The sequence below is a fragment of the Hemiscyllium ocellatum genome, chromosome 42 (genome assembly GCF_020745735.1).
Source record: "Hemiscyllium ocellatum isolate sHemOce1 chromosome 42, sHemOce1.pat.X.cur, whole genome shotgun sequence".
NCBI lineage: Eukaryota > Metazoa > Chordata > Chondrichthyes > Orectolobiformes > Hemiscylliidae > Hemiscyllium > Hemiscyllium ocellatum.
In genome coordinates, this window is record NC_083442.1 from 10,996,279 (window position 1) to 11,010,258 (window position 13,980).

Consider the following 13,980-nt stretch of genomic DNA (forward strand, 5'->3'; position numbering starts at 1 on the left):
GCTTGTTGGTGCTCTTTACAGTTCTCCCTCTAACTGTTCAAAATGCCAGTTTTATAACCCATAACCCATTTCATTTGTTTGATGTCATCCCAAACAGTAAAATTCAAATTTGATAGGATTTTGGTACCTGGGGCATAGTTTAAACTGGCTGAATTTGAATTTGTTTTTGTTCCATGGCAGTGCAACTGCAGCTATTTTTTTCAACCAAATGTTACATTTTAAAATTGTTCAGCACACTCTGTGCTTTCAGTCAGTCCTTGCTAGCTTCCTCTCTCTCTCTCAAAGATGCAGTAAACACCCACACCAACATAACGGCAAGTCGTTCAAGTTACTCAGCTCCCAAGATTGAATGACAGTTTATTAAGTTAGCAGTTTGTGGTACAGCTAACTCTGGGGCCCCATTACTTGCATTCTTGCAAACAGGCATACATAAGGGACATGCAAGAGGAATGTGGGGGTAGAACCTTTTTTGCAGAGTGGTAATGATCTGGAAATCAATGTCCATGAAGAAGGTGAAAACAGAAGGAATCAATTATTTCAAAGGGATGCAAGTAGGTATTTTGGGGGCAAATAAACTTGCAGGGTTGCAAAGACTGATGGAGGGAAATGGGTCATGTTGTTACTAGGATGCAACTTTGACTCTTATGAGTCTGTCTGTTGACCCAAAAGCCTGCGCATAGGAGTGTCATTAACAGGATGAGTCATCATAAACGTTCAGATAGATGTTGAAGCTTGGTGAATCGTTACTTTTGAGAGAAGAGTCTGGGGAGAGGGTAGACCCTGCATTACCCTTGAGAACAGCCATTTTATTTTGAGTTGGTGGTTTAGTAGCATTGCACATCTCTGCCCTGGTGAGCTGCTGTCTACCTTCTGTACAAACACAAAACATAAAGACAGAAGTAACTGAGATAGTGTCCCTCAAGGAAATAAATGATGGTGAGGAAAGTTGAGAAAAGAAATAAATAATGACATATCATCCTGCATTGTTCATTTATCACTATACATAACTATATTGAAGATTAATGTAAAATGACCAGCACTCGATGTTGAAGAACTGTTATACTGGACTTGAAACGACAAGTCTGTTTCTGTCCCCGCAGCACTGGACCTGCTGCGTTTCTCCAGCATTTTGTTTATTTCAGATTTCCAAAGTACACAATGTTTTGCTTTTATATGGTTGAGTGCAAGACTGAAGAAGTGTCTTTTGTATGAAATCAATCTTTTTTGAAGTGCCTTCATACTAAATGCATCATCTTGATTGCAACTTGAAGTTATTCCTTCCTTTCTTCAACAGTGAGATTGCCTTATTCTATCCGTGTACTACTCGAGGCTGCTGTTCGAAATTGTGACGGGCTCCATATAAAAAAAGAAGATGCTCTGACTATTCTTGACTGGAAAAAACAGCAAAACCAAGCTGATATTCCTTTCTGGCCAGCCAGGGTCCTCCTCCAAGATTTCACGTGAGTTGGAAAACTGTTCTGGGTAGAAAATTGAACTGTGTGTTCAGTTGCCACTTAGGCTGTACTTGGTGGAAAAATGTATCTAATCAAGTAATCTGGTCATGGATAAAATCTTACAGGAAGTGAAGACAATTGACAAGCTTTTTCATGTTTATTTTTCATTACATGCAATTTGTTTCACATTACTGCTAGATTCTTTACTCTTCTAAGTTTCGTTCTGGATAGGGACTGTCTGTGTAAACCTGCCATGCTATTACAAAAACCTTTAGCCAGTGTTAATGCAATTGTATCCCTGCTGTGTCTCCAACTCTAAAAGCTGTGCTGCAAAGAATTTCCAAAGCGTTTTAGCCTGCTCTAATCTCCCCAAACTGTCTTTTATCTGGTAGAAAAATACTTTCACATTTAAACCATGCATCATTTCAACTTCATTTGTTTTTATTTAAACAGATTTGTTTCCAGTTTCATGTACTTGTGTAAAAACGAAAGAATTATGGATGCTGTAAATCAGAGACCAAAATAGAAATTGCTGGAAAAGCTTAGCAAGTCTGGTAGCATATGTGGATTGAAATTAGAGTTAATGTTTTGGATCGTGTGACCCTTACTCAGAACTGATGATAGCTAGGAAAATGTCAACCATATTGGGTTGTGCTGTGATGTTTGTCTCCCCTGTATTGATCCTGAAAAGACTAGTAATCTAGAATCCCAGGCTGATACTCTGGGATTGTTGGTTCAAATCCCACTATGGGAGCTGCCCAAATTAAGTTCCACTCCTGAAGTCTGGAATGGAAAGTTAGTCTCAAATGTCAGTGACCATGCAACTGTCATTGATTGCGTTCAAGCCCATTTAGTTCACTGATATCCTTAAGGAAAAGAAATCTACCCAATTTGATCAATGTGTGATGCCATACGCACAGCAGTGAGGTTGATTCAACCTAGTCTTTTGAAATGGACATCGCAAGATACTCAGTTCAAGGGCAATTAGGGATGGGCAACAAATACAGTGGTGGCCTTAACACATCCTGTGAAGAAATTAAAAATGAGTCACTGAGATAGATTACTGAATAGAACCCCATAGTTCAAATCAATATTTGGCTTTGTTTAATTGAAAATTAGGGGCAATATTTACCAGCACTTTGCCCCTTATTTTGTGTTCGAAGTTTATTCAATTTTTTAAAAAAAGGCCACACTTTTTTTAAATCTTGATTGTTATTCTCACAAACCTCTGCTGTAATTTCATTTATCTCTGTTCCAATTGTGCTTTGCTTCCCCTCTCTACTCCCACTATTTTCTTTTCACTCAGCTAGTGAAGGACCAGTTTGGGTGTGGCAGTATGGAATACCTGCAATCACTTTCAGCATAGAAAGCTTCCTCAGACAGCTGTGTGATAATGATGAGATAACCTATTCCAGGTATCAGTTGATGATTAAATGTTGAAATGAGTTAGGTTTTCACATGAGTGCAGTGAAAAATTTACAAGTCACCACTCACTGTGCTGTCTTAGGTGCAAAGGTACCTAGGTGCAGAATCTTGGTAAAGAGCAAAAAAAAACACAAAGCTAAAAGATTAAACATTACAATCCTTCTTAAGAAAATGTGGTAAAAAACAAGGAAACACAGCCTTGAGTGGGGAGTTCAAGCCATTGTGGCTAGGTGCTTATGGACTGTGGTGTTGAACTGTTAACTGAGTTTACTTGTTTTTCTATGTTTTAGTAAAAAAGGACTGTAATGTTAAATACTTTAACTTTGTTTTTTTTTGCTGCTTTATACCAAGATTCTGTACCTAGGTACCTTTGTACCAAAGATGGTACTGTAAGTAGCAACTTATAAACTTTGCACTGTACTCATATGAGTGCATGTGACAATAAACTTAATTCAGTTCAATGTGTCGTCACCACCTACATGTGTGCAGATAGTGCTGGTGATGTCAGGCAAAATGATCTCTCCAGAAGTGTTTTGACACCTCTGCAGCTGACTGTTTGCATTTATGACCTTGCAGCAATATGAAGTGCCAGGGCTTTAAGTGGAGTTGGGCCAACTGAACCAATTCCTTCTATAGATTGTATTTTCTCCTTTCACCCCCAAAAGAATAACTGATTAAAATCATTACTTTAGCTATGGAAACAACACACTTCACTCTGCATCAAACTTTGATGACTGCAGGGAAGTTCCACTTTTGTTGTTCAGCATGCAGTTCGATGGACTGTGAATTTTACAGTTGGCCTCAGAGCCATCACTCAAGAGATCAACTGTGACCGTGATTATATGGGCAGCACCACCATGGTTCCAGGCAGCTGCTGTTCCGTTGGTTGCCACACCACTGCTGCCCTGTGCCTGTGGGCTGATACAGTCTTTCACAACACCTCATGGTGGAATTGATGAGCAGTGCAACCTCATATAGGTGAAAGTGAGGACTGCAGATGCGAGAGATGAAAGTTAACAGTGTGGTGCTGGAAAAGCTCAGCAGGTCAGGCAGCATCCGAGGAGCAGGAGAATCGATGTTTTAGTGTCCTGATGAAGGGCTCTTACCCAAAATGTCAATTCTTCTCCTCGGATGCTGCCTGACCTATGCTTTTCCAGTACCACACTTTCAAGTGCAACCTCATATGTTTCTTCCTTCCAAGTGCAGGAGGTTAATTCATGTATCTGACTGTCTTTTACATTTATTTCAGTGGGATTCCTGCAGTGGTGGACTTTGCAGCCATGAGGGAAGCAGTGAAGAAACATGGAGGAGATCCTAGCAAAGTCAATCCAGTCTGTCCCACAGATCTGATTGTTGACCATTCAATACAGATTGATTTTAGTAAAAGGCAAGGAAATTAAACATGAGTAAGATTTGCTTGGAATTTTGCATTGCTAAGCTGCGCTAGTTCTTGCAATCATGATTTGTCTGTGTTTAGCAACCACTTGAATGCCTTTAAGAGAGTAAAGCATTCCATTGCATTTCTCTGAAGCATTATCTGGCAAAAATTGACAAGAGACATGAGGCTGTATAACTAAAATTTCTTCAAGTTTTAAAGGTCATCTTTGAGAAATGAAGAGGTTTCAGAAGGGATTTCCAGAGTTTAGGGTTGAATACTCAGTCACTAATGTAGAGCATTTAAATTCACGCTACTCAAACTCAAGGTGTGCAGATATCTGAGAGTTTGTGGGACTGGAGATAACGAGGATTGTGCGGGCCTTTGGCGTAGACTGGTTTACGCCAAAGGCCCGCACCAGAATGAGAATTTTAAAATGAAGTCTTTGCTTGATCGGGTGCCAGCATCAGTGGGTGAGCATAGTGGTGAATGGGTGAAGAGGGCTTACTACAATTAGGATATGGCGAGTAAACTTTAGGATGATTTTGCATCAATAGATGGTAGATCTTGGGAGACTGGAAAAGGAGTCTGCTGGAATGCTGGTGTGTAAAGGTGATAGGTTAATGAAGGTTTTATCAGATCAAAGAGTGCAGTTTGATGCTGTTATGGAAATTGAAAATGACAGTCTTGGTGACAGGTAACCGAGTAGTTTATCCTGGTTATGTTACCATGATAACAAACAAGTGAATTTGATGAATAACTGAAGAGGTAAAAATGTCAGAACTTTGGAGAAAGGCACAAAGATAGCTGCCCCAGACACAATGAGCCCACTAACCTTGCAAGGTGTTTCAGTCTATTCTGCCACAAATGAGATCTGTGAGGAAATCCACATAGAGCATCGAATTTTTGACTTTTTAAAATACTTTTTTACTATTTGGCATAATGTTTTTCTTATTTAGAACTTACAGAGAATGTACTGACAACACCCATTTACTATAATACTTGATGTGGTAATGTCAGAAAATAGAATCCTCATAAATCCATTAGATCATACAATATGACCATGGGCTACTTAGTCTATCATGTTTGTGCTGGCAATATCTAACCAATGGCCTCTCACCCCCCCCCCCCCCCCCGCCCCACAATCATCTCGCTGCTCTTCCTTTGTAGATTTGCAGTATCTCCTTTTCAATTATAGAAGCATTAATCTACACAAGCGTGAAACTTATCTTTTTGTAGGCAAACCTGAAACCTATAAATTTCCTGGAGTGATGTTATAGGTGCTAACATGTTTGGTAAATTCATTTGTAAATTTAAATCAATATGTAAAGAAAATTTTCTTCTACTGTCCCAGGATGAGAGAGAGACAGACAGTTTTATCATTGACAGGGGTGTTGGGTGTTATGGGAGACATGCAGGAACATGGAGTTCAGGCCATAGTCCGATCACCCTTTCTCTTATTGAATGGCACCACAATCTGAAAGAGCCAGAAAACCCACTCCTCCTGATGTTCTTATAAAATAAAGTTAATTAAAAGAGTATTTTGCAAATTCAACTCCTATAATTTTTGTTTTGTGGATGTGCCATTTAATCTGCAAGTCAGTAATTATACGTCTTTTACTTTTTTTGGCTAGTGCCATTCAGAATGCTCCAAATCCTGGGGGAGGTGATGCAGCACCTCGAGCTTCCAGCAACAAGCTGCCATCAAAAATCTCGCCTTGCCAACGTTCCAGTAGCTGTTTGAGTTCGTGCCACAGTGATGTGAGCTCCCCTTCATCGAAACAACGCACCACAGAGATAGAGAACACCCCTCTGCTTTGTCCTTTTCACCTGCAACCTGTAGCTGGGTAAGACTGGCCTTTCTGCTTGCTATTCCTTAATATGTTGCAGTGGTAGACTGGAAAGATGCCACCTGAAATTAGTCTTATCATCAAGATCACAGTCTCACCTGGTGTATTCTGTTTGTCATGATTGAGGCAAAGTGATGTCAGAGACAAATATAGAGCATGGTCAGAAATGATTCTTGCCCGTCTCCCTCAATTAAATGCAAATAGCAGTATGTCATTGCGGTTTATCTGTGGGTAAAAATCGAATTTGAAATTAATGCTATTACTCATTGACTTTTTTTAAATTTTCTCTAGACCAGAAACTTTATTAAGGAACCAAGAAATTGAATTCAGCAGAAATAAAGAACGGCTGCAATTTTTTAAGGTGCATCTATTTATTAAAACCTAGTATTTCAGAGTTTCGTTCGAGATTGAAGGCATTGTCTATATTTATCATGAAAACCGTAGATAAGTTTGTCAGCATGAGTATAAACTCCCCATGGATACAGTAGTACTACTTATTCTCAAGTTTGTAGTTTTCATTTCAAAGCCCTACTTCCTTGTATTAAAAATCTAAAACTGTGTGCTCCTTAGCAGAGAGTCACAGATCTTGAAAATTTTCTTTGACTGAAAGCTGCTTATGCTAACACTTGCCGACGTGTTTTAACCTGACTCCAATTTGAGGCTAGAAATTATGGTGACCTTCAGCAGGAACTGAGAAAGTGGTGCTACAGCTGTTATAACTCTGTCAAACTTCTGTTGCTGCCTTGGACTTGTGACCCCAGAATTTCAGTTGGGGGCCCCATATGGAAAGCTCTCACTTATGCAGTTTGACATCATCGGTGTATCATGTGATGCAAATTGAAAGCTGTTTCAAATAATAACTTAGAGAAGACAGATCTGTTTCTAAACTAAAATAGGTAAGGGGAAAGTAATGATGTTACAAAGTTTGATTGTGATTTTAGTGTTGACTACATACTCTTCCTGCCTAATGTAGTTGGTGTGTGGGGTGAGCGAGGACAGTGCAGGGCAGAATGTAAGCTTTCATCAGTAATGCATGATCAAACAGAAACTCTTTCTTTCTTTGGGGTAGAATGTGGAAAGAAAAATGGAATACCAACCAAAATAATAATAATAAGTGCAACACTGATCAAAAAAGGGTTTGGTATCTTGTGGTTGCAAAAAAGTTTTAAAAAGGAATTTCATCCTTTTTAAAATGGCTCCTTCTGAAAGAGAGAGCTTGCATTCAAACAGTGATTTTTATGTTTTAAAAATATCCTGCGGTACTTTGAAATGCAAGCAAACAGGAATTGATTTCAGCAGAGTGAAATTCTGCAAAACAGCAACAAGCCAATATTGCTCGGGACTTGAGCAAACTCCCATCTCTTTTTTGGGTGACAACCTGGAATCTTTCACGTACACCTATCGGAACAGACTCAATTTACTAGCTCGCTGAGAGGTAGTGTCGCATTCTTTCTCATATTTCAGAATGTTTTCATTCAATGTGTATTTTTCCATTTAGTGCTAAAATATATTCCATCCTTGCTATAATAATTTTTTTTAATCTAGTACATCATGGGGCATTTATCCGATTTAATTCCCCTTATCCATAACTAAGTTGTCTTGCCCTAGATTTGAAAGGTTATTGCACATTAGAGAGTAATACAGATTCAGTGCCATACTGAGGGTGTTATCTTTCAGACGAAATGTTAAGTCAGGCTGTTCTGCCATTGCATTGAAAGAAGTGCAGTATATTGTTTCCTGTGTCTTGACTGATATATATTCCTTGATCCTAATCTTTATTTCTAACATCCAAAAATCAATCATTTGGTCATTAACGCTTGGCTGTTTGCTAGGAGCTTTCAGTGGAATATTAGTTACTGCACTTCCTACATTGCAACAATAATTACACTTCAAAAGTATTTTGTTAATGGTAGAGTGCTTTGGTCAATTCTGAGACCGTGAAAGGTCTATTGACTTTGGGTAACATGCCATAATGCTTCTGAATCGCTGGATTAGACTGGCATGAACACAAGTATCCTCCTGGAAGCAGGCAACTAGAGCATAGACCATTCTCATGCAGCAATTGCACTGCATTGGGCATTGCATCAGAATCTGAACACTCAGTTGCAAGCTGGTGGTAGAAATTGTACTGATCAAAGTGTTTCAAAGGTGCACTGAAACTGCCTTGAAGAAGATTGGCTTTGACCCCAGTAGCTGGAAAGAGAATGCATTAGACTGCTCATAATGGTGAGACCTTTGATGCTGAAAGTTCAAGAAGACACATTAACTCCTCATTGAGCATGAGCTGGCCAATGACTGACTGGCCACTTTGAATGCAGATTTTCCATTTATTTTTAATTCTATATTTTTTCTACCTCTTAGACTTTTACTTTACCCTTTTCATTTCTGTCTCTTTCTAACCTCTCTCTTTCTCTTCTCTTCCTTCTTGTCTCTCCCTGCTCCTTTGGGATTCTGTGACAAGCATTGTCACTCTAAGGGACTACTAGGAGACGATGCCTCCTGGTATTTAGATGTGATGTGGAGGTGCTGGTGTTGGATTGGGGTGGACAAAGTTGAAAAATCACCCAACCATGTCTTATACTCTTACTCCACTAGCCACCAGACGAAGGAGCAGCGCTGCGAAAGCTTGTACTTCCAAATAAACCTGTTGGACTACAACCTGGTGTCGTGTGATTTTTAACTTGGTATTTAGATCAAAGTGTAGTGTCCCACATGTAAAATGTCTGGTGCTGCCTTATTTGTTAATTGTTTATTGAAATCTCTGTTTCTGTTTGTTTATAAAATAGAGGGCTGGATTTACACTCAACACATTCCATAGCAAAGACAGGCAGAGGTAGCAGTTTTTAAGAAGTCTGTTCTTTTTGAGGGTTGCCTCTAGTGAGGGGAAATCTGTAACGGTAGAATTCCATTCTAATTTGAGCACAATCGAAACAGAGAATTTTAAAATGTTTTTGGCAGAACTGTTTTAGAGTTGGAATGAGATGTTTGCATGGTTTGATTTTAAATATTTTTAATTTTTTTTTCCTGCTGTCCCTCCTTTGACACAGTGGGCTTCCAAAGTATTTCAGAACGTGACTGTGGTGCCACCGGGAAGTGGAATGGTGCATCAAGTAAACTTGGAATACCTGTCTCGCGTAGTGTTTGACCTAAGAGACGTTTTCTTCCCTGATAGTGTGGTAGGCACCGATTCTCATACGACTATGGTGAATGGTCTTGGAATTCTAGGATGGGGTAAGTGTGCATCTAATCTCTCTCACTTATTACCCATAACCGCAACTAGAAGCAAACACCTTCACTTAAAACAGCTGGGACAAAAAAAATTGAGACCTGACTCTTTAATTATTTGTACTCGAGTTAATTTGTTTTAAATTGGTAATTTCTTTTAAAACGAGAATGTGGGTGATCCAGTCATTTGGAAGTTACCTGTATTTCTGAATGTTTTTGTCAAACCCTCGTGATCTTAGTGGGCAGCACAGTGGTTAGCACTGCTGCCTCACAGTGCCAGAGACCCGGGTTCAATTCCCGCCTCAGGTGACTCTCTGTGTGGAGTTTGCACATTCTCCCCGTGTCTGCATAGGTTGCCTCCGGGTGTTCCAGTTTCCTCCCACAGTCCAAAAAAATGTGCAGGTTAGATGAATTGGCCATGCTAAATTGCACGCAGTGTTAGGTGAAGGGGTAAATGTGAGGGAATGGATCTGGGTGGGTTACGCTTCGGCAGGTCGGTGTGGACTTGTTGGGCCGAAGGGCCTGCTTCCACACTGTAAGTAATCTAATCTCACTGAAGAATCTGATTCGAAGGATTTTGAGGCTGAAGAACCAAACCAAGCATTTTCATTTGTGAAACCCTACTGTTAATTCACTTCTCGCATTGGGAGCCTTGCCTTTTTGATTCTTTTCTTTAGCGTTCAATAACTAAACCAGAATAAGGAGAGGAGGGCGCTTGCTGCTATTTGTTTAATCATCATAATTTATTGTGTTGAGTTGTATTCAGATGGGAAGCATGAACTGATGGTTTCATGTGGGTATAAGGGATTGTGTGTATGTTAGAAAGGATTGAGCAGCAGTGATGGGTTCAAAATGCACATATTCATATTGGGTAAATAAAAGCTAATAAAAGATTGTAAAAGATTAAACTTCAATTGCATTCTTCACCTAGCTTTATTGTGCTATCTCCTTAAAATGAGATTTTCTCTTCAGACCTGTCATTTTTAAAAGGTGCTCTGTGAAATGATGCAAATGTTGCTGTGATAGTCTGGGCAGGATGTTTGCCCATGTCCACTGCAATTGAGTTACAGTCACTTGAATACCACATGCCAGAAAATGGATAGGGCAGTAAACAGAAGCCTGAAGCTTAGCAACTGTTCTGTCAAAGGTGGACAGTGGCAAGTCTCTCCTGAATTCCCAAGGTGAAGAGCCTCCGAGTCTAATACCACTCCAGTCAGAGCGTGAAGGTACCATGTAGTGAAGTACTCAACCATATCACTATTCCAAGCATGTTGCTAAACCTGTTGACTGAAGGAAGATAATTTTCACATTACCAAATCCATCAATGTTCACTTTGACAAACAGCTTCTACAAAACGTTCTCACGTGTCCCTTTTGTCAAAGCCCGTCACAGCAACTGGTAGCATTTAAAGTCATTTAATTGAGAAAAAAAATAGCAGTAGTGAAACTGTCATTGAGATGACAAAAATCTTGTTCCCTCATGTCGTTTTAAAGTCATAGACATATGCAGCATAGAAACAGTCCAATTTGTCCATGCTGACCAGATATCCTAAATAAATCTAGTTCCATTTGCCAGATTTTGGCCCCACTCCCTCTAAATCCTTCATATACCCATCCAGATGTCTTGTAAATGTTGTAATTGTATCAGCCTCCACCACTGAACATGTTGGTTTTGATGCTGTGTTGGATGAATTCTTTATTCTGTGCTAGGTGACTCCATGGTGTATTAAATTTATCCAGTAGCTCCCTCTGTGTGAAAAAGGTTGCCCCTTAGGTCTCTTAAATTTTTGCCCTGTCCTATTAAACCTATGCCCTCTAATGTTGGACTCCCTACTCTTGGGGAAAAGACTTTGGCTATTCACCCTATTCGTGCCCCTGTGGTTTTATAAACTTGTATAAAGTCATCCCTCAGACTCTGATGTTCCAGAGAAATTCGCCCCAGGCTCTTCAGTCTCTCCCTATACCTCAAACCTGGCAACATTCTTGTAAATAGTTTCTGAACTCCTCCAAGTTTCACAACATTCTTCCTATAGCAGGAAGACCAGAATTGCACGCAATATTTCAAAAGTGGCCTAACCAATGTCCTGTACAGACGCAACATGATTTCCCAACTCTTGTCCTCAATGTGCTGACCAATAAAAGAAAGCATACCAAACACCACCTTCACTATCCTATCTTCCTGTGACTTCACTTTCAAGGAAGTATGAACCTTCACTCCAAGGTTTCCTTGTTCAGCAACATTCTCTAGGACCTTACCATTAAGTATATAAGTCCTGCCCTGATTTGTCTTTCCAAAATTCAGCATCTCTCATTTATCTAAACTAAACTCCATCTGCCACTCCGCCCATTGGCCCTTCTGATCAGATGCTGTTCTCTGAGGTAACCTTCACTATCCATTAAACCTCCAATTTTGGTATCTACAAACCTACAAATGATACCTCCTATGTTCACATCCAGATCATTTACATAAATGACAAAAAGCAGTGGACCCCACACCAAACTTTCTCGCACACCACTGGTCCTAGACCTCCAGACTGAAAAGTAACCCTCCACCACCACCCTTAGTCTTCTATCTTCAAGTCCGGTCTGTATCCAAATAGGTAGTTTTCCCTGTATTCTGTGTGATCTAACCTTGCTAATTAGTCTACCATGAGGAGTCTTGTCGAACGCCTTACTGAAGTCCATATAGATCATGTCCACTCTGCCCTCATTAATCCTCTTTGTTACTTCAAAAACTCAAATTTCCCATGCACAAAGCCAAGTTGACTATCCCTAATCTGTCCTTGCCTATACAGATTTGTGTAAGTCCTATCCCTCAGGATTCCCTCCAACAATTTGCACACTATGGATGTCAGGCTCACCGGTCTGTAGTTCCCTGGCTTTTCCTTGCCACCTTTCTTAAATACTGGCACCACGTTAGCCAACCTCCAGTTTTCCAGTGCCTCGCCTATGGTTAACGATGATACAAATATCTCAGCAAGGGGCCCAGCAATCTCTTCCCTAGCTTCCCACAGAGTTCTAAGGATGGGGCAGAAAATCTGTTGTCTTTACCTGACCTGACCCGACCAACGAATGACTCCAGACTCATTGCACTGTGGGTTTTTTTTTAGCTGATGTCAAAGGGCAGTTCAGGATAGTCAAAATGATGGCCTCACCATTGACATCCACATTCTGTGGAACAATGAAAAAATGTAAAAATAAATTAGTTTTGGATTTGAAGGTCAATAATCATGAAACCATTTGAAAAGGTGTCCTTTGACATTTAGTTTAAAGAACTACGGTAGAAATTGATTGAAATACTTGTGTTGAGAATAGTAGATTTGACCAGTTACCCTGGCAAAACTTTGAAGCAGGTGTTGGTTGATATCTGGTTACATGGCTATTGACAGAGATAGAGGAACAGCATTCAGTATGTTAGCGCACACTTCAGCTGCTTGAGGAAAAGGATATTCAAGGACAACATCAGATCTGAAGCCAAGATCATCGTTTACAGAGCTGTGGTGGTTCCTGCCCTCCTTACTGGCTCTGAGACGTGGACTGTCAACAGCAGGTAGGTACCTCGAGGCTCTGAAGCAGTACTACCAATGCTGCCTGCACAAGATCCTGCGAATCCATTGGGAAGAAAGACATAACAACACCAGCGTCCTTGACCAGGCCAACATCCCCAGCATTGAGATAGTGACCACCCTTGATCAGCTGCAATGGGCTAGGTGCATCGTCCGCATGACTGACACAAGACTCCCCAAGCAGGTGCAATACTCCGAGCTTCAAGCAAGCTGGCAGGCAAGTCCCAGGTGGAAACGAAGAGCTTCAGTGATGCCCTCAAGGCCTCACTGGTAACGTACGACATTCCCACAAGCACCTGGAAATCAGTGTCCAAGACCATCCAAAGTGAAGAAGGCGCTTCGGAGAAGGCGTTGAGCACATTGAGACTTACTGTTGTGGAAAAAGTGGAAGCCAAGAAAAGAGCCCATTGCCACACAAACACCCCACCCATCCCTCCTTATGACTACCTTCTGCCCCAAGTGTAATAGACCCTACAATAGCTGCATTGATCTGTACAGCCACTTATGGACTCACCCTGAGAGTGGAAGAGAGTCATCCTCATCTGCAAGGGACAGCCAATGATGATGTGGCATGGCTCGAATGTGTCTTTACAGTTGAAAGAAAACACCCTTTTCGGTCTTGTATGAAAAAAAAACTTAGCCTGCTTGAAAAGATTTTCATGTGAATTGTCTTTCCTTATTATGAAAAACATCCTTCACCTTTGTGCTACGAGAGTGACAGGGGACTGCACAGTGGCTCAGCAGTTAACACTGCCTCACAACGCCAGGGACCCAAGTTCAGTTCCAACCTCGGGTGACTGTGTGGAGTTTGTACGTTCTCCCCGTGTCTGTGTGGGTTTCCTCCAGGTGCTCAGGTTTCTTCCCACAATCCAAAAATGTGCAAGTTAGGTAGATTGGCTATGCTAAATTGCCCATAGTGTTCAGGGCTGTGTGGGTTAGGTGCATTGTTCAGGGGTGAATATAGGGTAATAGTGCAGGGAAATGCCTCTGGGTGAGTTACTCTTCGGCGGGTCGGTGTGGACTTGTTGGGCCAAAGGGTCTGTTTCTACACTGTGGGGATTCAATGAAGATGGTTGCTAGACCTCC

General features: G+C 40.8%; 1 protein-coding gene across 1 annotated transcript in view; it reads left to right on the plus strand.

Annotated features, from left to right (window-relative positions):
* Positions 1–13,980, plus strand: part of ireb2 (iron-responsive element binding protein 2) — a 65,937-nt gene that overhangs the window by 17,474 nt on the left and 34,483 nt on the right. Inside the window, exons 3-7 of the mRNA XM_060853735.1 lie at positions 1,295–1,460; positions 4,129–4,266; positions 5,889–6,101; positions 6,396–6,465; positions 9,152–9,335. Of these exons, the coding sequence (XP_060709718.1) occupies positions 1,295–1,460; positions 4,129–4,266; positions 5,889–6,101; positions 6,396–6,465; positions 9,152–9,335 (771 nt within the window). The remainder of the gene's footprint in view (positions 1–1,294; positions 1,461–4,128; positions 4,267–5,888; positions 6,102–6,395; positions 6,466–9,151; positions 9,336–13,980) is intronic.